This window comes from Planococcus citri, chromosome 4 (genome assembly GCF_950023065.1).
Source record: "Planococcus citri chromosome 4, ihPlaCitr1.1, whole genome shotgun sequence".
In the NCBI taxonomy this organism is placed as follows: Eukaryota; Metazoa; Arthropoda; class Insecta; order Hemiptera; family Pseudococcidae; genus Planococcus; species Planococcus citri.
In genome coordinates this window covers 42,009,556-42,036,536 of record NC_088680.1, presented here as the reverse complement: position 1 = coordinate 42,036,536, position 26,981 = coordinate 42,009,556, and the positions used below count along the sequence as shown (strand labels likewise).

Sequence of the window (26,981 nt, the reverse complement as noted above, 5' to 3'; positions counted from 1 at the left end):
TTCCTTCGGGTACTCGTCATTTTATACTGATTAGGTATCTTCCCGCAGCTATTCCGAGAAATTAATCTAGAGTACGGAAGGGGTGAAAAAAAGCTGCGAAATCGTGATGACCACAGAATGATCTTTCTTTTTATAGTAACGTTTAGGTTATTACCGGACAGTTGAATTTGGTGGAATATTTATACGATAGATTTTCGATAACAGTTTACTAATGAGATTTTATTGAATTTTTAAAAGCATCGATGTTTATTAATCACCGTATAGCTTAGGTAGGTATATCTTCTCTAGTTTTTCTACAACCGATTTGAATTCGCGCTTATCTGATTTTTCTGTGTTATTGATGACGCTGAGCATGTGAAAATGGTAATTTAACGTGGCGCTCGAGTCGTGTGAAAAAGTCGCATTTCTTGAAGGGTAATTAATAAATGGGATCGTAGAGTTGTCTTTATTTAAGGTTTTTTCTCATTCCTTTTTTCCACTGTGTAGTAGAAGTGTTGAAGATGTTGATTGGGTAGGTATTGGAGAGGTTTTTATGGTGATACGATGAAATGTGTGCGTGTGGATTGGATTCGAAATTCGTAGCTTCCTTTCTTTTTCTTCTATCTTTTTCGAGGTAATTTATATGTTTGAAATCTCGTATTGAGGATCCGAGGAACATAATTCGTTCAAAATCAGGTATACGCGAGTAATATTTTTAATATTCTCCAATTTAGAGGCACAAATGTCGTTATTAATTTTCATTTCATTTCAACGGTATAATTTTTATCTATATTTATAAAAAAAATAAGCGTCAATTTAGACCCTTCGAAGTTGAAATTAAACGTAAAATTAGCGATATAAAAGTATATAGGTAATTTAGTAACAGAACACATTACCTACATAGTATGTGTCTCTAGTTAGTTCATTTTTTAAAAACGCATAAAAAAAGGTTCGATGGATAAAATAAAAGATGCTGTCTGAAGATAGACCCAACAAATCAGCTCGAGGCAAAATCCACCCTTTTTGTCATTTTGTTTCTCAAAAGGGTCTTCAAAATCGAAAATTCACCGTATTATAGTATAGCTTCTTTGGATTTTTAAAAATTCATGCGAGAATCCAAAAATTATTTTTAGTGCATATAAATTTTGGTTGCTGAGGTTTGCAGCGTTGTTCTTTCAATTTAGATGGGTTTTTCAGAAACTTAGAGTGTGCTACTGTGATCAAATGTTGCTGTTGGATGATTACATAGACACACCAATTGATATCCTGACAAAAAATTCGCTCATGGTATTTCATTTTTGAAAAGACTATTTTTCATTTTTTCGGGAATCTTAACAACAATTGGCATTTTAATATTTTTGTAGAAAATTAAAAACTCGCTGTAGGCTCCAGAATAGTCTAAAACTGAAAATTTTCAAAGAGGGGGGTTTGAATTGAAAAAATAATAATTTACGTTGTTAAAAATATGATTATGAATTCATGGAAAATTTCTATTAAAAAAACATTTTTTTTTCAATTTTGTAAATTTCCTTAAGTTTGCCAAAAATCCAAAAGTAAATTTTAGCTCCTAGATGTTCACATATGTATTTTCAAGTTTAAATATTTTGATGAAATTCAAACTGCACCATCAAAATAATCGATATGGCCCACTATATCTCAATCAACAACCAGCTTACTGATTAAATATGCTGACATGGTGATATTGTGGATCAGTAAACAACTGCAGTTAGTAGCTGACTCAAGTTGTGAATCTGAACTCATTGCCGCTAACAAAGCATCAAAAGATGTTATCTGGATATCAAGATTGTTTTGAGAGTTAATCAAATTTAGATGAAATTCCAGTTCTATTGGAGTATTGGTAGATAACGAAAATGCCATTAAAATTACAGAGAACATCCGAGTTTCACATCAGAACAAAGCATATCCACAGGAAGTACTTCTTTATCCGAGACCGAATTCGAGGAAACATGATCAACCTTTTACTGCATCCGAGATTGTCAATATTGCAATAACAATCTGGACTGATGTATTTGATCTAAGTGATTGCTGTATAGTTCTCAAATTAGGGAAAGTGTTAAAAATGGTGAAAAATTGTGTCATAGGTAATTATTTATTTCATTGTACATACATTACCCGTAATTCTTCAAACTATTGAGATCAGGGCTGTAAGGTAATTTATGTTGGTAAATTACGGCAGTATTTTACCATTGTAAAGGGAGGAATTGCCACATTTTTTATCACTTGGGTGAGAGAAAATTTTTCTGTATTCAGCTGTTTTTCATCTTAGTTATGTAAAAGCACATTCTGGCAGTTTAGTTACGTAAAAGTGCCATCTGGTGGATTAGTTCTCTCTTAATGAACGTGTTGTGAGAACTCTGAGCCTTACTTCAGTCATTGATGGACTCACCATGCATAGCATTGGTATTTCATCCGTTCACCAAGGTAGGTCTATGTCAGGCTTCCTATCTGAGAAGATAAGACAAGTCGGGGTGTGGAGCCTTGTCTTTATGGATATCATATTTATATAACATGAACTATTCACTTGTGATCTGTTGAGTAAATATAATTGAGATTCAAAAACTTACATGAAGTTCAAGGTGGCTCTCCTGTTATGTATACTATCATCCTTATTGAAAAGCTCCAAGTAGAGTCATGGACAATGAACCCGCACTCTTTGTTGACCATGCCCTTCATCCCTGGGTGGTGCATTCTGCATATTATCTAGAATACTTTGTATTCATCCCTATTTATAAGACGTATATATACAATATACTTATACATAGTATTATGTATCCACACAAAGATTATATTTCTAATGTAAAAGTGCTTAATAAATGAAGCTGGTGAAATATTAGCGACTGAGTTATTTCTATTTCTTATCATGCATTCTATATTTTATACCTAATTCATGTCCCATTAACAAAGAGTAGGTATTGCGGTGGTAAATCACCAATGTCAATGTGTGTAGCACTAGGTAAAGGTTCACTTCCTTGAAGTAGGGTGGAATGTGAACCATGTAAGAGTAAGTATTTGGCATTAAGTGCCAAAACCATCTTTACACAGTATTTTTACCAAAAGTTTATTACTGTATTTTACCATAATTTACCAAAAAGCAAAATGGAACACTTTTTCCAACATTACTTCTTAAATTTCCAAATTTCCATGAAAATTCATGATTTGAACGTTACCAACAATTTTTCCTATAAATTTCCAAAAGAATTTCTGTGGAAAATTTCCTACATATAATCTCTAATAGGTAACACTTAAAACAGACGAAAATTTACTTCAGGGGCAGGTCAGAAGTTCAGAACTTCAAAGTCAAACTACAAATAATTCTTCATATCCAAATTGGTAAAATACAGTAAAATACAGTATTTTACCAGCGAATAAATTACATTAATTTAACAGCACTGATTGAGATTGTATGTATCCGAAAAGTCAAATAAAATCAAACATGACATTCAATTAATTTTTAGTCGATCTTCGTGTACTTTCACATATTTTTTTCCTGAAGCTGTGGTAATAAAATATGTTATTTCAACTCTCTCAAAATTAAAACAACCCTTTGTTTTCCTCGAGAATTTCATTTGGGGGGGGGATGAACTTTAATCCCTAGAACTAGGGCGAGTCACTGAGGGAAGAAAAACTGTTATCACTTTTCCAACCCCTAAAATGTGTCATCAAATCTGTAAAAAATGAACTTTTTTGATTTTTGGTAGTAATTTTTTAGAAAATTAATGTAATTCATTAAAAATTGAAGCAAAAATCAAAGCAATACAAAAAAACCACCAAAGGTCTAAAAAGCTATTCCTTTTTTTTCATCTATAGTTTCTACACAGTACACAATCGATCATCTACTCATATCATACCCAAATCTACCATACCCAAATATCTCGAATCTGCTCACCAGCATCCCTAACCTCTTCCTTTATACATCGCTCTTCACAGTGCACAACTTGCGGCACAATGATTATAGCACAGGTACGTGATGTTCGGTTATCGAAAAAAAAAAGTATAGAGAGGAAAGATTTATAGATCTACCTGTTCTCGATAACCATTCTATTAGGCGCAACAGTGGTCGGAGGGGGTGATTGGAAAAAGATACTACGAATATTGGCGAATGGTCAAACAAATCAAGAATAGATTTTTGCCCATGCCTCGGCGCTAGGCTGGACGATACGACGATGGGGCGACAGCACACGCATCGCGTATGCTACACAGACTAGTAAGTAGTAACACAGTCTCCCTGTGCAGCAATGATTACGTGTGTACGGTCTATGTACGCTGCGTGGTGCACGCGGTCCATCCTCTTTAGCATTCATGTCATGACTAGGAGCTTACTTGTCGTCGATAAATTATAGGTACGGTTTAATTAAAAAGAAACCAACAAGTAGTATTGTTGCGATTATAGTACATGAAAGAGACGCGAATGGCACAGAAGAGTATAGAAAAAGCATGGTAGAAAAGGACGTGAGGAGGAGTAGGCGATAGGGGAAAACAAGCCACTGAATCAGGCAGATATAGAGAGATATTTGCAGGGCAATTACTTATCGTTCTTGTAGATATATTACCTCTATCTTATAGTATAGATACCTACCTGATATTTTTATATGATTAAACTCTGGCGTATTAGTTTTAAAAAGAAATTATATCAATTTGAATACAATTAAATGCCTATACCTGTGCCTATTACTTATCGATGTGCATATTTTCTATAGGCAACGCGTGGAATTGTGATAACGAAGGAGGCTCAGTATTTCCAAGGTCGCCATCCAACATCCATTGTTTTTCTTGCGTTTGTAAGGTGAGTTTTCCCTATACCTTTACCTCTATACCTGTTACTTAATATATAATAAGAATTTTCTTATTACTCATTCGAACTACCGATTCTTGGTACTATTTGCAATTATACGATTACGACCTGAACGAGAGGTGATTTGTAGCTGAATCGTGTTTGAAATGGATATCGAGAAATAGAGAGAGAGATGTCCTCAGGGTGTACTTATATTTGATTGGTTCCGCCTGCTGTATAATTGTGAGAAGATGAGGACATCTATATCTTATAAATACGATTTATAAATTAATCTATACTCTGCGCGGTTGCAATCGCTTCGCCATCACGATTACGAATTTATTGAATTGGTTCTGGCGCGTGAATCTCATTGGTATATAAAGTAGCACTTATTTGTAGTGAGGTATAAATGCGACAGTAATTGATCACCTTCTATAATAGATTATCTTTGACGAATAAAGGCGAATAATAAATTTATCCATCATTTATGTAGAGTTCAGACGCAATAGGTTGGTATTTGGTAGTACCTACTGTTGCTGAATTCTTATTTATACAGAATGTCTGGGGAGTATCAATGACTAAGGTCAAACTTTAGATGTGCAGAATTTGAGCAAACTTTTCACCTACCTGTATTGAAATTTTAAGGGGCGAGTGATGTTGCAGTGTTGTCATTCTAGTATAATTGTGCCAAATATGGCGTAATTTTAAGTCTATCTAGGGTAAATTTTTACATTTTAGCATAAAAAATCAAGCACAAAAAAAATTGCAGAATCTATACCAAAAACAAATGTTTATTTCTATGCCAGAATTGTTCTTTCTCCTAGGCTAGTTTTTTCGATTTCTCTGTACAACCCACCCCTCTCCTTGAAATTTTTTTTAAAAATCAAGTTTTCAAAAATCTGACATTTGTAATTTCAGGAATTTAACAGGTTTTTGCTAAGATTTTCGATGTGTCAAAGTCTCAAAAATTGACCATTCATCAAAAACTACCCAGTACCAAAACTTACAATTTGTCAACAAAAAAAAAATACTAACAATCCTTCTCATCACCCCCTCCCCTAATCTCCACTCTTTCAAAAAACTAGTAATTTACAACCAAAAAATGATTACAGTAGATACATTTCCCCAAATAGGTAACCAATTACTTACCCCGAATATGTTTTTGCCCGTCTACCAAAATTCCGAATCAATTTTCCCGAATGACTTTTGTGCTATTTTATGATCACGAATTATTGTAAATGTTCGAAATTAAGAATCCCGAATGCAGTATCAGTAGATCAAAAATTAGTTGTAATTTACCAACAGAAAAATTACTAGCAATTTTCTACAAAAAATACTAGTAATTTTCTACAAAAAATACTAGTAATTTTCTACAAAAAATACTAGTAATTTTCTACAAAAAATACTAGTAATTTTCTACAAAAAATACTAGTAATTTTCTACAAAAAATACTAGTAATTTTCTACAAAAAAAATACTAGTAATTTATTACAAAAAAATCAGTAGCAATTTACCACCTACAAAAAATTACTAGTAATTTTTGACAACAACTACTAGTAATCTAGCATGTGAAAACATTACTAGTGATTTACTACAAAAAAATTACTAGTAATATACTATAAAAATTACCAGTGATTTACAACCGAAAAAAAATCACTAGTGATTTACTACAAAAAATACTAGTACTATACTACAAAAAAAAATTAGTATTATTAACTGCAAAAATGACTATTAATTTGCTACAAAAATTGCTAGTAATTTGCCATAGAAATTGCTAGTAATTTGCTACAAGTAATTTGCTACAAAAATTACTAGTAACTTGCTACAAAAATTACTAGTAACTTGCTACAAAAAATTACTAGTAATTTGCTACAAAAAATTTACTAGTAATTTGCTACAAAAAAATTACTAGTAATTTGCTACAAAAAAATTACTAGTAATTTGCTACAAAAAATTACTAGTAATTTGCTACAAAAAAATTACTAGTAATTTGCTACAAAAAATTACTAGTAATTTGCTACAAAAATTACTAGTAATTTGCTACAAAAAATTACTAGTAATTTGCTATAAAAAATTGCTAGTAGTTTGCTGCAAAAAATTGCTAGTAATTTGCTACAAAAAATTACCAGTAATTTACCACTAAAATTACCAGTAATTTACCACTAAAATTACCAGTAATTCACCACTAAAATTACCAGTAATTTGCTACAAAAAATTACCAGTATTTTACCACTAAAATTATCAGTAATTTATTGCAAAAAATTGACATTGAGGTGCCTTGAAAAATTCATTCGTCTGTCGCGCTTTCGCTCACTTTGAATTGTTGACGAGAAACCGTGGTTAAAAACTTGGTTTTTGGACGTTCATAAACAGCTCTTGATCCATTCCATTTCTTGATTTGACACGTTTTAGGGAATTCGAGAAAATATAAGATGCAAGTTTTCCTGTAGTAAAATCTTGGTAATTTTTTCAATTTCCCTATTTTTTAATTTTCAAAAATTCACCAAAAATTGAGGAACGAACTTTGGTTCCTGAAACTTTGTTCGTGAGGGTCCTCTTGGACCTTTATATTGATTTATCGTTGTCTTATTGTGTTCCATGGTGATTTATTTTTTCGAGATTGCTGCCTTAAATAATTTGGAATGTTGTCTTTTCCCATCATCTTACCAAAATACCTACCTAATCAGCTTCTTGCAGACTTAATAGGTACTACTTATGATATCTTCCAAAACCATCCAAAGATACAGAATCCGCGCGTGCTCCAGTGTTCTCCAGCCACATACTCGTACTATAGTATAACTACCTGGTGCCTGTAAAGATATGCAGCGTATAAAACTCGAATATAATATAGGCGATCGTCGAACCGCGAATGTTCGTCGTCGACGAGATTAATTACGAAACATAGCGAGTGGCTGGTTATATTAGGAGAAAAGCGAAGCTTACAACGATTACCGCTATAATAGTAAATGGATGTGGAAATGGCGCATGATATATTAAACTATTCGAGATGTGGCCAAACGATATGCAAATAGAAGAATGCTGGAATTTTGATAACCTATACATTGGTTAGTCAGTGTGTAATACGATGTGTATAGTAAGACACAGGCCAAAAAAAAATCACCTGACGGGCGAATAGAATACGATACGAGTATACCTATATTGTTGGGAGGACAGAGTGAGAGGAAGCAGCTTAAACGGTTCAAGAGGATGTGTAACTCGGTAGTCGCTCTCAACCGGTAATCCTTTCCTCTCTCTTGCTTCACCTTATACTCTTACACTCGAACCAGGAAGCCTAGGAACATTTTTTATAGAAAGTTGAAACGATAATTGCTGTTTTTTTTTTCTAAATTCTTTCTCTGTTGTGTTGCTTTATTCCTGTAACCAAAACAGTTTTTTTAGTCGGGTTTTTTCAAGTAGACAATTTGGCTGCAATTTGGAGTTTGGTTTATTTTGATTGTACTGAGGGCAAGGTGGCGATGGAAAGATATTAATTTCATTTTTGCAATGAAATTGGTCTGAATTTTAAAGGCAAGTGGCCACGATTGAAGGGATTGAATAATGAGTTTAATTTTGATGACATGTTGCAAAGCAATGTTAAGTACATATATTTGAAGGTGAAAATGGTCTGCGTATAGATTCATTTTCAAGTTTTTTTTTACATCGTTTTGAAAGTTTTCTGTTTTTTATGATTGGACTAAGTAAGAAAGTATAATTGGAAATAGTTTTGTAATGATGTAAGTTCTCTAATAATACCAGTGCTGAATGCATTGTAAGAAAGTCTTTTTTTAAAAGACCACAACGAAAATAAATTGAAGTACAAATATACTTGTGAGCAAAACGAATTTTTTTTAAACACATGTATCGATTTTTCACCGGAAATTTCTACTATTGCGTCATTCAAACGTGATTTGATAAATTATTGTAAATCTTTTCATCTTGTAAGATGTTGACTGAATAGAAAAAATCGATCTAAACGAATGAAAGTGCTGTCTGCAGAACGCTCATGCTCGTGCCTCAAAGAAGACTAATACAATCAAAATTTTTGTTTAGCTTATACGAAATGTATGATTTTGTAAATTCTAATCCTCGAATGAAAAATATTCGATCGAACAGATATTTTATTATTATCGTCGCGAAACAATGATACGATGGTAATTTTTTTCAATAGAATTTATATTTTCACTTTTTGGACGAATGCCATTGACGTTATTTTTTTCGCTGGATGTGCAAACATTTAATGTATCGCCGAGGAGCTTTTTACAGACGAATTAGGCTATTAAGGGTGTGCTTTAGAATGGATAAATTGCGTCTAGCTTTCAAAATACTTTGTATAAATTTACTCCCTGTTCTCCCTCCTCCATCGTGTACCCTTTGTAAAGATTTCTTCTGGTTGGAGCGTTGATAGGAAGATATTCTTCGAACGAGTCGGTTATGAATTTCAATTTTTAAGATTGCAGCGAAAGTTTCCTAGTGTAGGAGGGTTAATGGTGAGGAAGGAGGAGGGGTTTAATCGAATGAGATGGAATTGTCGTGATGGAGAAGTATACGTCTTTGGGGACCAATTTGGGAACGTGTTTTCGATGAAATATTTTCTAAATTTTTTAGTTGTAAAATATCAAATAAAATATTCAAGTGTACAAATTTTTTTGGAAATTTTTTTGACAATTTTGAGAATGATGTTCTGTTTTTTTAGCAGTTATTCTTCTGCCGTGTCAGTGGTTTTGATGAGATCTTAAAATTAATTATTTTCGCGTACCTGCGTACTTATTTTTCTCTCTCACGTTTTATCTGCAAATTTTTTGAAAATTCTTGCTTATCTTCAACTCTTTCAGTGAAATGATCTTGAAACTCAAAAATACGCTGAACGGGCATTTACACTTCTAATTTGTTTCATTTATATGTATGAAAGATGTCGATAACTTACCACTACTGATAAGAGTACTTTGACCACGTTGGAGAAATTTTATCAACTCAAACTCTTCGATTAGGTACCTATTTAAAATTTAATATAGGTGTGTGCTTAAGGTGGCTTTATTTGTGAAAATGATGAGACAAAAGAACGCTATTCAGCCTTCAATGTGATACTGAAAAAGTAATCGTGTTAGTAATACTCGAGTTCGAATTACGATAGGGAATTTTTCTGACTAGTGAGCATTGAGATGGACTGGCGGGCTTCGAAGAGTAAATTCTTCGAAGTGTTTCGCACCGTCCAAGTGTACAGCACACATTACCGTTATGTCGGTCATCGTTTTAGACTTTTAGAGCATAATTAAACTAAGTGATTTATAAGGAACGATGCTGTAATGTAAATTGTTTCATTTTCATTTGCACAGAGAGCTCACTTGAGCTCAGCTAGCTCGTATTCGCAAAACCGGATAATTTGTACTTACGATGTTGAGGCTCGTAAGTACCTTATTTCTACATAGGTGTACAGAGAGATATGCACATGAGTTTTTGTACCTGGTAAAGGTGGAGTAAGGTACTCGTGGAGTCGTAAAAATAAGAAGTAATTTGTAGGTACTTGTCGAAGGCTGAAGTGTTATGGTGTATTTGGAGATTGTATAGTATGTGTTGCATGTGTACCATACTTACTTACTAGGTGTAGAAAGTGTAATGTGCCACCAATGCCTGTGGTGGGTATTGGGTACGTTTACCTATAATACATATATACGACAGCATGAAATTGACTTTTGGTCGAATTTTCTTCTGAAATTTACTACTATTGATACTTGGCAAGTTTCTCCAGCCAATCAAGAAGCTTTCCAGGGCCGGCCGGAGGTGATATTCCAAATGTGTAATTACATCTAAATTATTGAAGTGAAGATGATGTTCGTTTGAAATTGAAATATGTTTTAATTATTGATAAGAGAGGAAAAAAAGGGATGAAAGTGCAATTTTTTGAAAAAATTTTAAAATGAAAAACCTGTGAAAAAAAATAGTTGCCAACCATCAGGTGTCCAATTGTTAGCCAGTCGTGAGTTTATGAGCCAAAGATCTTGAATGTTCTGAATAATCTCAGATTTTATTGAACATTTTTGAAAAAAAATGATTCAAAAATCGAAGAAAAATTTAATTTGAATCCTGAAAAATAATTTTCAATTTTACAAATGAACAGCAAATTACAAAATTGAAAGCCTCGGTAAAATGAAAAAACTACCTATCAAAAATTTTTGCTGTAGCTGCAGTCGTGATTTTGAGTAAAAACTTTTGCTAAAAAAGAAAAATACATCTTCCTTTTAATCCGTAAAGATCATCGTAGATAATTTTTTATGATATTTGTTTCAAAATCGCGACTTTTTCATCTCCATCAGTCAACATTTCCGGATATTTTTTAGCCTTCAAGTTCATATTTGTCTCATTAGCAATCCACGACTGTTGAAAATCCTGATTTCTGATCGCAATTTCTCTCATCGAAATCAAAACTTCTGAATTGAGATTATGAAAGTTGAAAAAAATTTATCGATGGTCAAAATGATCAGTTTTTGTGTTTTGATCCCAGATTGTGACTGTAAACCAATGAAATTCCAGAAATTTTCGAGTAAATCTTCTTTGAAAGAGTTTAAATTCCAAAATTTTTCATTATTTTTTATCGCGTGAATGTGTCGAAAAATACGTTTAAAAAGCTTGTTTTATTTTTTTTTCAAAGTTAGAATAATTCCACATTATTATGATTTTTTTTTTTTTTTGTAACTTAAAGAATAAATGGACGGAGGGGAGGAGGAAGATTGAGGTAGAATTGGGGATGGGGCGAAAAATGAAGGTAGGATTGAAAGATGAAAGAAATCGAGGTACAAATATATTCAAAGCTTTGCCCTTCTCTTTTTTGAATTTTCAGTGCACTTGACTCTACCGCCCCCCCCGGCCTCCACCCCTTTAAATTTCCAAAATTTTGATTTAGAGATACAATTTGAGTACTTCTGAGAAAAACCGTAAATTACAGGGAACTTTCATGCATACAACCAACCCTTCGTCTTCAATTAAGCTGAAAAATCAGTCTCTGAACAGAACACGTTGCCGAGACCTCAGAATCAAATTTTGATCTGCTGAAGTTGATTTTTCGATTTTTGGAGAATTTTTATAAATAGCAGAAACAGCCCACTAACTGCATTAATTTTCTACAAAAAAAAAAAGTAAATATGAAGAAAGAAAATATCTAAAAGTTGGTTTAAGATGCTCGAGTCGATCCCCAGAATCGATTGCCATCACTTTTGAGCAGATCTGGAGCCTCTGGTAGAAATTGAATGTTTCTCAAGCAATTCCAAATCGTTCTGAAAGGTGTTGTAATCAATTTTGGCTGCTGAACATTTATTCTCTGTCATCAGTTCGACATTCTGAATCGATTAGGATTAGGTGAGGTTAAGTGCAAATTCGAGTTGACGTGTTGAAAAATATTAAGTAGCAGGTTCTAGAGGTAGGTACTTTTTTACGAGTTGAAAATGTCAAATTTAAAAAATCCAAAGTTATCAATTTTTGCTACAAATTAGATAGGTATCCAGTTGAAACTTTTTCACTCTCCCTAACGTCGATCCAAAAATCGTTTTCCGCCATTTTCAAGCTGATATGGAACCTTCAGCAAAAGTTGATTTTTCTCCAGAGATTATGTTGTGATGAATTCATGAGACTGCTAAAAATTTTAATCTTATACGTATCTAAATATTGAAAATAGTTTTTTTTTTAAATTTAAAATGTCAGTTTTTGCAACATTTTTTTGTGGAGTAGGTATGAAATTTCCCATCCACAGAGTGTGATTAATTATTTTCAAGAGCTCTTTGTTTTTAAGATATTTTGAGCCAAAATTCAAAATGCTACTCATTTGCTTTTTTCCTCAATTTTTTTCATATTGAAAAATTCAATTTTTGAAAAAAAAACAAAGTCCCTACAAATAAAATGAAGAAAGTGTAAAATTTTCATCTTTGAAATGTAATTAGGTAATTACCATCCCTGCCTCAAATTCTAAGTTTCAATACTCAAGACGGAATCATGCACTTTCCAACCACACATCATCCACGTACCATCATAATATTGTGCAGGAAATTGGTCAATTCGCCTTGGTAGCATTGACGAAAAAAACACGTTGGCTGTCCGCCCCCTCTCCCCTTCGGGTTTCTGGTATCGTGGTGAGTCTTCGATCGCCGCAAAAAATCAGGAAAAATCCTTGAGTCCGCCTTTCGCCACGCCTCTTTCGGTAATTGAAACTGGTTTCGGATGTTCGTTTTACGCCTTTTTTTTTTCCAAACACAATTATCAGGGAAATTCTTCCTTTTAGTGCATACAAGCGGGTGTTTGGGCACCGGCTCCAGGCTCGTGTTACCGTTTCGGAGACTCGTGGAGTGCGCATACCTTGATCGCGAAGAGGAAGTAAACGTAAAATAGATCGTAGCCGGGCACCGGCCGCGCCATCCGCGCCATACTTTTAAAAACACTCTCTCGCGTAATAAACTTGTACCGACAAGTTTTAATGCACATGTTAAAACACTCGCATATAGCATACCTATGGACTCGTAATAAGTATACAAATATACTACACATATCTATGCTGCATGCATACAGGTGCCATATACGATTACGTAGGGTTCAAGGATGCTAAATGCCGAATATAAATCTGTATAAGCTGCCTACCGCCTGTACCACTTCATCTATCGCCGTCTCTGTCCAGCTTCACACGATCTCCACGTACGAGTCTGGTGCTGGTCGTCGCGTTTACGATACACCAACTAGCGTATTATTTTAAGTAATACGTTTAAACTTTATGGTAGTTCGTGATCTATTCAAAACAAAGTATAATTCATGGATGTTGCGGAGATATTAACAGGTACCGCGATGCAGTTTGAAATTCTCCGCATACCTAAAATTACCTGGGTACTTAACGTCCACTGAGCAATTATTTTCACTTCACCTGGTGGCTGGTGTGTAACTATAAACTAATACCTACCTGAAGCAACAAACTCTAAAAATCGCTCATAAAAAAATTCAAAAATATTTTTACTTTATTCAAAATTGCCCAAAATTTATAAAACTTGTTGTAAATTGCTGTTTTAGACTACGAATTTTGGGAAATTTTGAAAGAAACTTACAAGGGAACTACCTGAACCGGCAGAAACGAAAATGAACGAATCAAAGCTAGATCGAAAGGGGACTACTTCAGGACCCCAAATCCAAAATTTCAAGTGCTGAAGTTAATTTCTCGATTTTTGGTGAATTTTTGAAAATTGAAAAATCCAAAAAATTATCTATCAATTGAACCAAAAATAGAAAATATTGATGAAAATTGAAATTTTCTCGGGAAGTAGTTCAGATGGCGTTCCTAACTCATTTACAACTATCGAAATTCGCAAAACCTCAATTCCAGTCATTCTGGAGCCTCCAGCGATTTTTTATCATTTCTCCAGAAACTTGAAATTGCTGTGGAACGGCTAAAAATCAACTTCAGCACAAATAACTTCATTTGGGGCCTACGTGGGTTGCCTTTAACCAATTTTTGGAGTTATCGTAAAAATCAGTGTCTGCCGGTTCAGATGTGTATTTTTGCCCATTTGGAAAAAATGCCCAAATTTGAAAATGTTAAATTTTCCATCTTTTGCGATGCTACCTATCTGAAATCGAGCTCTGACCTATTTTCGACGTTCTGAATAGGTAAAACCCCCATTTTGACCGTTCTGGAGCCTCCAGCGGGTTTTTATCATTTCTCCAGAAACTTGATATAGCTCTGGAGAGGCTAAAAATCAACTTCAGCACAAATCACTTCATTTGGGGCCTATGTGGGTTGCCTTCAACCGCTTTTTGGGGTTGTCGCGAAAATAGGCGTCTGCCTGTTCACATGATTGTTTTGTCCATTGACTTGTGCAATGAATAATCAGCAAAATTTGAAAATGTTTGATTGTTTGGGCAAAATACACATATGAACCGGCAGACGCCGATTTTCGCAACAACCCTAAAAATTGGTCAAAGGCAACTCATAAAGGCCCCAAATGAAGTTATTTGTGCTGAAGTTGATTTTTAGCCGTTCCACAGCAATTTCAAGTTTCTGGAGAAATGATAAAAAATCGCTGGAGGCTCCAGAATGGTCAAAATGGGGGGTTTACCTATTCGGAACGTCGAAAATAGGTCGAAGCTCGATTTCGGATAGATAGCATTGCAAAAGAAGGAATATTTAACATTTTCAAATTTTGGAATTTTTTGCAAATGGGCATAAAATACACATCTGAACCGGCAGACGTCGATTCTTACGATAACCCCAAAAATTGGTTAAAGGCAACCCACGTAGGCCCCAAATGAAGTTATTTGTGCTGAAGTTGATTTTTAGCCGTTCCACAGCAATTTCAAGTTTCTGGAGAAATGATAAAAAATCGCTGGAGGCTCCAGAATGACTGGAATTGAGGTTTTGCGAATTTCGATAATTGTAAATGAGTTAGGGACGCCATCTGAATTACTTCCCAAGAAAATTTCAATTTTCATCAATATTTTCTATTTTTGGTTTAATTGATAGATAATTTTTTGGATTTTTCAATTTTCAAAAATTCACCAAAAATCGAGAAATCAACTTCAGCACTTGAAATTTTGGATTTGGGGTCCTGAGGTAGTCCCCTTTCAATCTAGCTTTGATTCGTTCATTTTCGTTTCTGCCGGTTCAGGTAGTTCCCTTGTTAGTGAGCTTTCAACTTCAAGACTAGGCAACTGTTCATACATGAATTTAGGATTGGTTGCCTATGTTGCTGGTTCAAGGGGTCATTCTGTGGTGGGACATCCTGTATATTTTTAAGGGTAGGGATGATTCATCGTTACAACAAAAAACAGTGAATGCACAACAAAAGTAAGAGGTCTAAGCGTCCGGAAAAATTTGATGATTTCCGGTTTTCGATCCCTCTGGAAGAGCAAATTTTCACCACTTTAACAATTTGAAAATTTTTGAAATAAAATTTGAAACGTCATTTTTTAAAATTTAAGCTAAAATTTAGATATAAAACGAAACCAAAAAACAATCAAAAACAATGAAATTTCATCGCCTTCTTTCTCGACACAAAAAATACGCCAACAAAAAAATAATATAGCAATCTATGAGACAAATGAAACTCTTAAAAGCTTTACACAAACACAAGACGCAAGTATGCATCTCCGGTGAAAAAAAATTACTCACATACGAGAACGAATAATAACAGAAAAAAAGAAGAAACGTGACCACGTTTGAATAAAGTAATTATATCGGTGAACGGGCGTTAAAAAAATCTAGAAGCCGAAAGCGATTTAAATAATAGTAATTCAGTCATACAGACTGGAGAATGTTTGAAAAGAAGATAATTAAAAATATATACGCGTATTAAAAAAAAAAAAGAAAAAAGAAGGAGAAAAAAGATCGACCACAAAACTCGACCATTGTAAATTTATAATAAATTAATTTCTGCGTGTGATTCTTATTATTGAGGCACATAAACACGCTCATACAAACGAACATAGGTAGAGGTATATACAAATAGATAATTAGTCATTACATAAAAAGTATCCATTCTATGAGAATAGCCCGTCTACAAAGGCTGGCCGAGGGTAAGTGGGGGTAGGTAAAATTAGGATGCCTATCATATATCATTTTTTATAATTTCAATCAAAACAATGTGCGACATTTTATATTTAATACGACCGAGTAAGATTCGTATTTGTAAGCAAAGCCGAAAAGAAAGTTAGCCTGCGAGGCTGTCTGGTTTATTGCGCGTTCCTCATTCCTCATTCCTCACACACGATGAATGAAAAATACATATAAGCCTAGATATATCTAAGAAGAAAAAAGGGACTCGAGAACACATCCAGTGAATAGGTCGTCGGCCAATTCAAACGAATACGGTAACGGTCGGAATGTAATTAAAAATCAGAAAAGGTTATGAAAATATTGGGTTAAAAATGACGCCGCCTCCGCCGCCTCAAACTACTCGTAGAACACCTTTCAATTTGCGCAAAACAATACCGCCGTTTGTTTGGTATCTGACCATATCTGGTATTCATACCGAAGCCGAAGAAAGGTTCCGAATACCTTATAGCCCAAGAGGTATTCGATCAACGTGACGAATCGAAACGTTAATAGTAAATTTTTACCTAGAATAATAGCACTTTGGGAAATATTAGAAAATTTTCCATCGTATTGTTTCATTTTTTTCTTCTTCCTTTCTTTCTCATTCCGTCGCTGGTGTTCGGAATCGGAATTTGTGGCGGATGAATCAGAGTCCCGAAGGGTTCATGTGGAGTTTGGGAATCTCCAGCACATGAATGGCCTTAGATTAGGTAACGAAGGAACAGTCTGGGATGAAGAGTGGATCATCTACTGTGCACGAAGGACGATCTTGTTTCAATACAAGTTCAGAATTTTCTGAAAATTGCCATTTTGCAGCTAACTAGGGAAACCTTTGAAATAACACTTTTCGATTTGAACTAATCCGAAGTAGATCGAAATAGCATGCCTTTAAAACCCCGGCCATGATTGAAATTTCGCGTAATAAAGTTCATTTTTGGATATTTGGTGCAGTATTGAAAATGTCAAAATTAAAAAAAAAACTTTTCGAACTATTTTTTATTAAATATTAATTTTTTTGAGCAAAGTGGACCAATGTGATTTGTGAATAATTTCTTTAATCTGACTCCCCAACAATGATCAACTGTTGAACACATTTTCTTCAAAATATTTCGTTTTGCATTGTGCATACCTACTTGGGCCTTCCCTATCAACTAGCGAAATTTTGGAATACAGTGGTGAGTGGTAACAATGTTTTTGGTCATTATTGCTAATTTCAAAAAATCAAAAAAATCACCGAAAAAGACATTTTTTTTACAAATTTTCATAAAAATTGAATTTTTTTATATAAAAAATTTTAATAATCAGGGCTTTTTACCTGGGCAAGCAAGCGTAACTCAAAAAAAAATTCAAAAATATCGAAAAATTGCAATAAAAACTGAAAAAATGAAAGAATTTGAGGAAAAAATAAAAGTTGATGAAAAAAGAAGCCTTCAAGCAATTTTGTAAAAAAAAAAACAGGACTTTTGTTTGGCAAACTTTGAAACAAAAGAAGGGCTTTTTGGCAAGCAAGTGCAAAAATCAATGCTTTTGGATATTTTGGCAAAAAAAAGCAAAAAATTTTTACCAATTTTGGCAAAAATTAGAACCATTTTACTATATTTTATCAGAAAACTATTTCCTGAGAATTTTTATGAAAAAAACATCATAACTTTTCGTCTACTACATAGCTAAAAATTTACAATTTTCACAAAAAATGGGATTTTTGCGACAGTTTTGGGAGAAAAGGAATTTTTTGGGCAATCTTGGCAAGAACAGGACTGTTTGACAATTTTCGCAACAATTGGCCCTTTTTGACAATTTTACCCAAAATGGACGCTTAACAATTGTGCCAAAAATGGGCAATTCTCGACTATGTTTCTAAAAATTGTCGTTTTTTGACATCCCCCCCCCCCCAAGAAAAAAAATTTTCCAAAAGTTGGCGCTTTTCAACTTGAGCAAATTTCCCAAAAAAACAGGACTTTTGTTTGGAAATTTTGAAACAAAAAGAGGATTTTTTGAACAGATAAAGCAAAAATCAATTTTTCTTGGATGTTTGGGGTAGGGCAGGGTACAAAAAATTATGGGCTTACAACTTTCGAGAATTAGCTCGCCTACAAAAAAGAAGTGCCAAAACGGGGTCCATTTTCCATCTGGCTACACAGCGTTTTCAGAGTTACAGTTACAAGGCCCTGCCTGTTGCTAAAATTGTCCAAGTCTCACTTTCTGCTAAAAAAAAGTCTCATTTCTAACCAAAAATTTGAAAAAAATAAAAAAGTCCTCCCCCCATTTTGAACAGTATCATTTTTTGGCCTATAATTTCCAAAAAGTTCTGCTTTTTGCTAAAACAGTCAGTCTTACTTTTTGTCTCGAATTTTATAAATTCTCATTTTTTCAAAAATTGGCAAAAGTTTTTTTTGCAAGAAATTTTAAAAAGTCTTACTTTTTTTCAAAAATTGTCCAAAGTCTTGTTTTTAATTCTCAGAAAGTCCTGCTTTTTGCTAAAATTGTCAAAGTCTTGCTCTTTCACAAAAATTGTAAAACATTCTCACATAATTTTAACAAAATTTCTAAACATTGTCGTTTTTTGCAGAAACTTCCAAGAATTGTCCATGTCTTGCTTATTTACCCACGAAATTGTCAAATTCCCTTAATTTCCTTAAAATAGTCAATGTCTCGTTTTATTTTGCCAAAAATTTTTTTTTTTACCGAAAGATAAAGATACAAAAATTCTTATTTTTGTTGCCAAAAATTTCCAAAAAGTCTCTCTTTTCCATCAAAAAGCTTCAGAATAATTAATCTTTTTGATATTGAAAACCAGGCGGACATTTCAATTGGTATAAATGTTCTGGGTTTTTATTATTTTTCTCAACTTTAAATAACGTTTTTCTCAAGTTTTGTACTCTTTTTTTATTCGTTTTTGGTTACTTTTTCAAGCTTTCTTAGGTAGGTACTGAAGTTATTTCTTTTCTTTTTTTAAAAAAAAAAAATTGAGCACGAGCTCGTGTTTTTTTGATTTTTAGAAAAATATTTTCAAAACACGTTTTTTTTTATAATAAGATTAAGTGCAAATTTTCAACCGCTCAATAAAATTCAGAAAGTAATCCTGAATTGACATGACCATGGCTTAGATCGACACATAGGTAATCTCAAACACTATCTTTCAAAACTGGACCATTTTTACAATATCAGGTCAAGCAGGGGTTAGAGCGAAAAGCAGCTACAATTTTATCGAAAATCTCCCCTCTTTAAAGACCCATATCTTCCCTCTGGAGGCATGTAATGAACGGTAGTCCCTCGGAATTCGATTAGAAATATGTGCAGGAAGTTTACTACAACCCTAACCTACCCAAATATTTTTTGTATTGATGGTTACCGGAATGTTCGATACTTGAAAGTCTCCCTGTGAATAATTTATGAAAGTGTAGCTCGTCGCGTTCGTATACTTAATTCGATAATACATTATCAGACAGTATAATATACTCGATAAAAAAAAACTGAAAGGGAAAAAAAAGTAAATACTCGATCTTATCTCACATTACGTAGGTATTTATTGGCGTTTAATTGGGAACGTCCGCTTCGTCGCGAGATGATTAATTTATTGAAATATTTGTAAGTTCATTGCCTGAAATTGATACGTATTATATAGTGTGAAGAAGAGAGATAGAGAAAAAAAAGCGAACCCGATTGAAAGGATAAGAAGAGACGTGTGTATAGAAGATATGCACATAAAATACGAGTTAATCTGTAAAGAATGTAATGTACCTAACTACCTATACTTTTAATTACGACCGCTTTGCGGCTTCTTTTTTGTGTTAACTTTCGGCAAGTGCGTACTTTTGTAAATATTTTATCAGTCGATCGAGTATATATTTAAGACATATCGATAAGCGAAGTTGAGCATTACGCACACTTATTTTACTCAGAAACAGTAGGCTTTTAAAAAATCTCTTGTGTCGAGGTGGCATTGGATATGGCGGTCGCAGATTTAACTTACTCTTAGTGTGTCTGTGGAACGCAGTAAGCACGTAAAGTTGAATTTATACGTTTGACTCGCCGCTGTGTGTAGACTCTATTCAGACACTACATATTATATCGACACTTTGCGATAAACAAGTTGCAAATATATGCGCATTCGCATCGTTCGAACGTGTTTTTTTTCACTACGTTAAGTTAAGGTCAAGCAAAACGTATGTAGAAATTGTTGAAAATTGTTTTGTCTTTTCTTATTATAATTCTTGGAATATAGCCTATGTATTTGGTTCAGGGAGACTTGTGATGGACGAGATGGAAAGCTGATTTTTTGGTGCACTGGTCTATTTTGACGTTCATGTACTGAAAACTGCTGAAAATCTAGTCAAAGTTTCATATCAAATTAACTGAGAACGAATGATCCTTTCCTACCTCAAAGAAGCCACAATGCCCATCAAAATTGGCATTCAAAGGCCAATTTTCGTCTACCTCGTCATAATCAAATTTGACGTCAAGAGATACGATAAATCCCTCTACAATGTGAACTTGGCTCGTCGAGTATAGGTTTATAGCTATGTATTTTCTTATCACAAACTGTACAACATATGTGTACTTCTCTCGAATCTGCATCAGCTGAGGGAGAACGTTCATCGAGAGCCTGGACCGGTACCAGCAACCGCGTCTCTTCGTAGCACGGTGCAAAGATTTGCGCTCGATCACTCGATGGCGGAATATTAATTCCCGATTTCATTACGATTCTCGATGACCTATATCCAAAGGTGTACCTGTACGGTATCGGCCGCGCGTCTCTCTCTATCCATCGCGGCGAATACGCGCGCGTACCTGATTTTATCTACACACATATACTCGAGTACCTTTATGTAGCTCTATATTGTCCAATATATTATGAACACAAGGTGTACGTACTACCTAGAGACCTGAGTGAGCAAAATACATACAAGCATACTAACTATAGGTACTAGGTGTTGGGTAGTCGTATGTACAGGTACCAGTATACGAGTATATACCGTTGATTATTTTTTACTTTATACCTCGAGGATGTGAAGAAATGCATCAACTCGTGTGCTGAAACATATGTACAAATACATATGAGGCGAGAGTTTATTATATATTTAGAGAGAGATTTTTAAAGAAAGATCTTGTAAAAGGAGGCATCCCAAATATGTAGTTGAAAAATGTCTCGGTCTGGCCAAGCACCCAACATTGAGTAGGTACTTACGACTTACGAAGTATTCAAAAATACACCAGGCAAATTTGAGAAACTGAACTTCATTTTTGAATTTTTGGCCATTTTGGAAAATTCAAAATTCAATCCTCTTCTTCATGAAAAAATCAAAATTATGATTGAATTGAGGAAGACAGCTGTCTGGTTTGTATTCTATTTTTGATTTTCAGAATCGATTGGTAGCAGCTAGTTCCGAGTTGTTTTGGAGCTTCTGTGGATTTTTTCAGTTTAGATCCCATCAATGGGTAAAAACTTCAGCTCACTAACTCAACTTCACTTATTCTCCCATTCATCTTACCCACAAAAAAATGTCAATACTTAGGTAATTGTATTTAAAAAAAAAAAAAATCACCCCATCAGAAATGTAATTTGTGGAGATTTCTGTCTCTCGTTTGATTTTATGAAGGAGAAGAGGAGGGAATGCTTTTTAAATTTCACTTTTCGTTCACAAACACGAGTAAAGTAAAATTCATCTTGGCCTCAAATTTTTACCTCAATCTATATTTTGAGAGGGAACAATCCGTTCAAAATTCCAAAATGAAAAAAATTGACAGGAGTTCTCCAAAAAAAAATCACTATTTGAAATGTCGAATATTTATTTTTAAAATTTTGGCAAATTTTTGAAAAGGTATTCACGAGATTAAAATTTGAAATCGGTGTGACTCGTGAGAACAAAATTGTGAAAAAAAATGAAAAAACAAAAATACGCTCCTATTTTTGAAAATATTACAAAAATTGTCTAATTAATTTTTTATTTTTGAATTGGTAGCACTGTTTGAGCACGAATATTTTTTTACATTTGTAATTTTGATTCTAGATGCAAAATTATTTTCTTTTTTGGAACGTTTTCTGTAGTTGACATTTTTTGTATGAGGGGGGGGGGGGGTGAAAGATCAGCTGAGAGTTTTTTGAAAATTTAAAAAAAAAAAAAGCAATTTGATCAAAAAAATACCAAAATTCGAGCTCTCGAACCGACTGGTGGTAATTTTTAGCTAAGTATATGAAGAGTGATATTCCAAAACTCGCTTTGTCCATTTTTATCAAAGTTGGGTTTTCAGTGGTACCTGGTAGATGAAGTATTAACTCACATTCCTACATCATCAACCTACCAAAATGAGGTGTTAAACTCACCTAAATAGCCAATTCACTAAAAATTTAAAAAAAAATAATGTTTCAAAACGCGCTTTGTCCATTTTCATTGAAATTTTTTTCAGCAGTATTTAGTGGATGAAATGTATACCTACACTCCTACATCATAAATCCACCCAAATAAAGTGCTAAACTCGTGTAAAAAGCCAATTTACCCGTTTAAAGGGAAACTGTTTTTCCTCTCTCCTGAAAAGTTGTGAAAATGGACAAAGCGAGTTTTGGAATATCACTCTTCAATATGTATATTTTGACGTTACTGCCGTTTTCAGATTCTCACAATCGATTTTTTTTTTACATATTTTTTATCCTTTTTCATCCTACAAAAATATGCAAAAAAAATGAAGAATCTCTACAACTTCCATGTGGCTTGTTTAAAAAGCACGTTGCCTATATCTCAGAATCAAATTTTAAACTGTCTTGGTCAATCTTTCGATTTTTGGAACCAAAATTTCAGACACTGAAAATTCATTTTTCGATTGTTAGCGAATTTTTGAAAAGTCAAATTTGGATCAAAAATAGGAAAAAATCAGAATTTTACCAAACTAACATATGAAATCTTAAATTTGGTTTATACTTCACTTTCACCCTTCTGAGTCGATTGATGATGGTTTTAAATCGTTCTGTAGCCACCAGAAAATTTTCGAATTCTCCAGTTCTCGAAAAAAAAGCTTTAAGAAACCAAATTTCAGCTTTTCTCGTTTAGGGGTTCGCAAACCTGAAGAAAATTTTTAATTTAAACTGTCACGAAAAGATTTTGAAAAAATGTGCCTGAATCGATCGAAAGAGTCACAAAGATGGTAAACATCGAATTTATGCGAGCTGAATTTCATTTTCATCTTGCGAGTATTTATAGCGCTTTTTGGGAAACTGGAGGATCCGAAAATTCCCTGGAGTCTCCAGAACATTTCAAAACCATCACTAATCGACTCGGGAGGCCAATAATAAGGTACCTACGAGTATGAACCAAAATTTCAGATTTCTAGGTCAATTTGGCAAAATGTTTTTTCCCATTTTTGACTCAAATTTGAATTTTTGAACAGCTGGTAGTGTATTTTGTGATCCTGTTTCGATTCCTCTTCATCCAGTTCGAACATTTGTTGACGAGAGCTCAAAGCTCCTAAAATTCAAAAATTTTTCAATTCCAATTTTTTTTTTTGATATTTCGAATCATTTATTTGAGGCGGGGGAGAGGGAGGATTCAAGTGGTGTCTTGATGTCTTCAGTACCTCTACCTACTTCAATTATGATCACTTCCAAAAAGATGAAAAAGCTCAATGTTCATTTTCGTCAAGTTCAGGAGTTCTCAAAATCGTAGTCCTTCACTTCAAAATAACCATATTTTTGTGAGTATCTCCTCAAAAGGGCATGTTTAGAATTGAACAACTAATATTCATACGTTACTGAAAAAATAGTATCTTAACATCTATGTGAAAAAATGTCAAACTTTGAGCTCTCATTGAAGGGGAGGGAGTGGTCAAGCATCGACTTGAAAATTTGACATTTTTTTCACATTTTGTTGAGGTCATTTGACAATAATTTCTTGTTGGTTTCCAGCAGTTTTCAAAAAAAAAAAGTTGAAAAACTACTCACCTCTAATATAGGTCTAATGAAAATTTCCAAATTTCATCAATCACATCTTTCTGACATGTAACACGAGGTACAGTCTATGGCATTTTTAGAAAACTAGGAACCCGAAGTTTCTAAATGAAGTTTCGGAGGACAAGAACAAAATGTGAATGGAATTTCAGACTTCATTTTGGAAAATAAATTTGTCTTCTTCTGTTGCCAGTTTAGAGATATACCTATCTTTTTTATGAGTGTCCACTCGAACAAAGTTTTCACTCATTTGAATAGTTGAGTCAAACAATAACAGTATGACACCTTTTGACCCAGAAAACTTGGAGCAATATCGTTCGAATACTGCTTACTGCACATAGTATAAACGGCAAGGCGACTTGAACTGGTTTATTTGTATCAGAGCCCGGAATATTAAACATATGTGTACCTTATACCTGTAATACTTATACTTAGTCTGTGTGGTAGTTTGTAAATACGTATTCTGGAATGTTATTTTGATCTGATGAATCGAACAAATGCTCATTTCCTCATCAGAGTGTGTTTGAAAAATACTTACCTACTTGTAATTTAAGGTGCTTCGAATAGTATCCTGATTCACTCTTCCACCATTCTCCAAGTGTCACATAAAGCTAAGTTCCTTCTATTGTAATTCAGTTGGAAGGTCTAAAAACAGAATAATTTGATGCAATTGCAATGATGAAGACGAATTTTACTACGTACCTATTGCAGTACGTTGTTGTCGTATTTATTATTCTTTTGTATGTACTCTCTAAATTTGAAACAGTCAATTTCACTGCTTAGCAGTCACGACATTTTGCCTTTTTAAAGCAGTAGTTTTTTTTTACTGCAAAACAGTGAAAAATTACTGAATTGGTCAGTCAAAATGATTTTTTACTGACCAATTCAGTAATTTTTCACTGTTTTGCAGTAAAACAAAACTACTGCTTTAAAAAGGCAAAATGTCGTGACTGCTAAGCAGTGAAATTGACTGTTTCAAATTTAGAGAGTACTTGTGCAAGTGTATTGAACGTATAGGTAATAGGTAATTAGGTATAGCCATAGGTATGTTTAGATTTAGGTACTCGTACTATACAAGATGCACCTTGGCCTGAAAACTTTTATCGTGCTCGAGTCGTCGTAGTCGGGAAGTTTACCAATAGTAAACAGCTATGTAGATGTGGATACTATAAACGTAAAAATGTGCCCGTTTCGTTAATTCTGCGCTGTATAAAAGAGTTTTTTTTTCTCTCTGATTACGTTCACGTAGTATAACAAGTTCTTCCACTATAAATGTAGTATACTACCGCATGTGCAGCCTGGCGACGTCTTATAGCCTATACCTCCTCTCGTAAAATATGCCTAGCTGTGCTGGATGCTGGATAGATCTCTAAGTTCATCGTATACGATACGTTGTTGTAGACGTAGTACGTTCTACTACGTACTCGTACTCGTAAAGTCAGCAGATCAGCAGACTCTCCTCCTGCGCCAGTTGCCCTGTCCATGTTCGTGTCCATATAGTCTAACGCATCGTTTGGTTGGTTACTCGTAGTTGGATTGGAGGAAGAAGAAATGTTGGACTTGGACGACTCTTCTACGTATACCAAGGACATGGTGCGCGTCTTTCAAGGACGCGAATTCTTGGCGTATTTTGGTGACGCGGCGACGCTGTGGCGGCCTTGCTCGCGTACTACGAGAATGCATTTTTTTTCTTCTGCTCATCGCTCGTTCGCTATACTCGTCCGGTCAAAGAGAGAATTTTTTTTTCGCCACTTGCGTAATGGCGGGAAATGAACGTGGATCGTGGATCGCGGAACAGGTGACATAGCGCAGCGGGTATTGCGTGAGAAAAAACTGGTTACACGGTATCGAATTGCAATGTTCATTGGTGGATCGTTGGTCACCAATGATATCTCATTATTTCGCGTCTGCTGCGGGTGTGTAAATGAGAGAGGATAAATAATAATAGTATAGTACGTGTGTTGCGGTATTTGCAACGTGAACCGTATTCACTTTTATTCTACATACAACCTAGCTGTAGAGATATGCAATGTACATACTTACCTACGAGTATTCTCGGAGGGATAGAAAAAGAAAAAGAATTGGAAACAAGAAGACGATTGTTTGAACTGGTTTTATTACTCTGCCTGTGCTACCTTTTTATATACTTTAAGTACATACGCGAATACTTGCGGATATCACTTATCTGCCTATAATAAATAGTAATAAACAAAAGCTAATTAAAAAATACGTCTATTTTTTTTTTTTGCAGAGTGGCCAAGTTGAATGTATACGTAACAAGTGCCCCCACGAAGAAGGATGCTATATGCTGGAAGCTGAGATGGCCGATCCTCAAGGATGCTGCAAGAAATGTAAAGGTGAGTACAAGACGAATAACATACTTTTTTTTAAGTGGCCAAAAGCACCTCCACCGTTCTTGAGGAGCCTTTTCTCCGCTCAAATTTACTGATCCATGTAGTCCGGCACATGCCAATAGGAATAATTGCACCCCCTCCCCCCGCTGATCTTCTGAGACAACTTTTCTCTTAAAGGGTAATCCGCTCAAATTTACTGATCCATGTAGTCCGCGGCACATGCCAATAGAAATAATTGCACCCCCCTCCCCCCCGCTGATCTTCTGGGACAACTTTTCTCTTAAAGGGTACAAGCAAACTTGCCAAAAAAAATGGTCTTATTAACAAAATGTCGGCCATTTTGATTAACAGGTCGGCCCAA

The 26,981-nt window shown here is 34.3% G+C and overlaps 1 protein-coding gene across 6 annotated transcripts in view; it reads left to right on the top strand.

The window, feature by feature from the left end:
* The window catches only part of cv-2 (crossveinless 2), a 167,226-nt gene that overhangs the window by 128,416 nt on the left and 11,829 nt on the right, over positions 1 to 26,981 (top strand). For all 6 annotated transcript variants that reach the window (XM_065360242.1, XM_065360243.1, XM_065360240.1 and 3 more), the window contains 2 exons: positions 4,698 to 4,783; positions 26,518 to 26,623. In XM_065360242.1, coding sequence (XP_065216314.1) covers positions 4,698 to 4,783; positions 26,518 to 26,623 — 192 coding nt within the window. The remainder of the gene's footprint in view (positions 1 to 4,697; positions 4,784 to 26,517; positions 26,624 to 26,981) is intronic.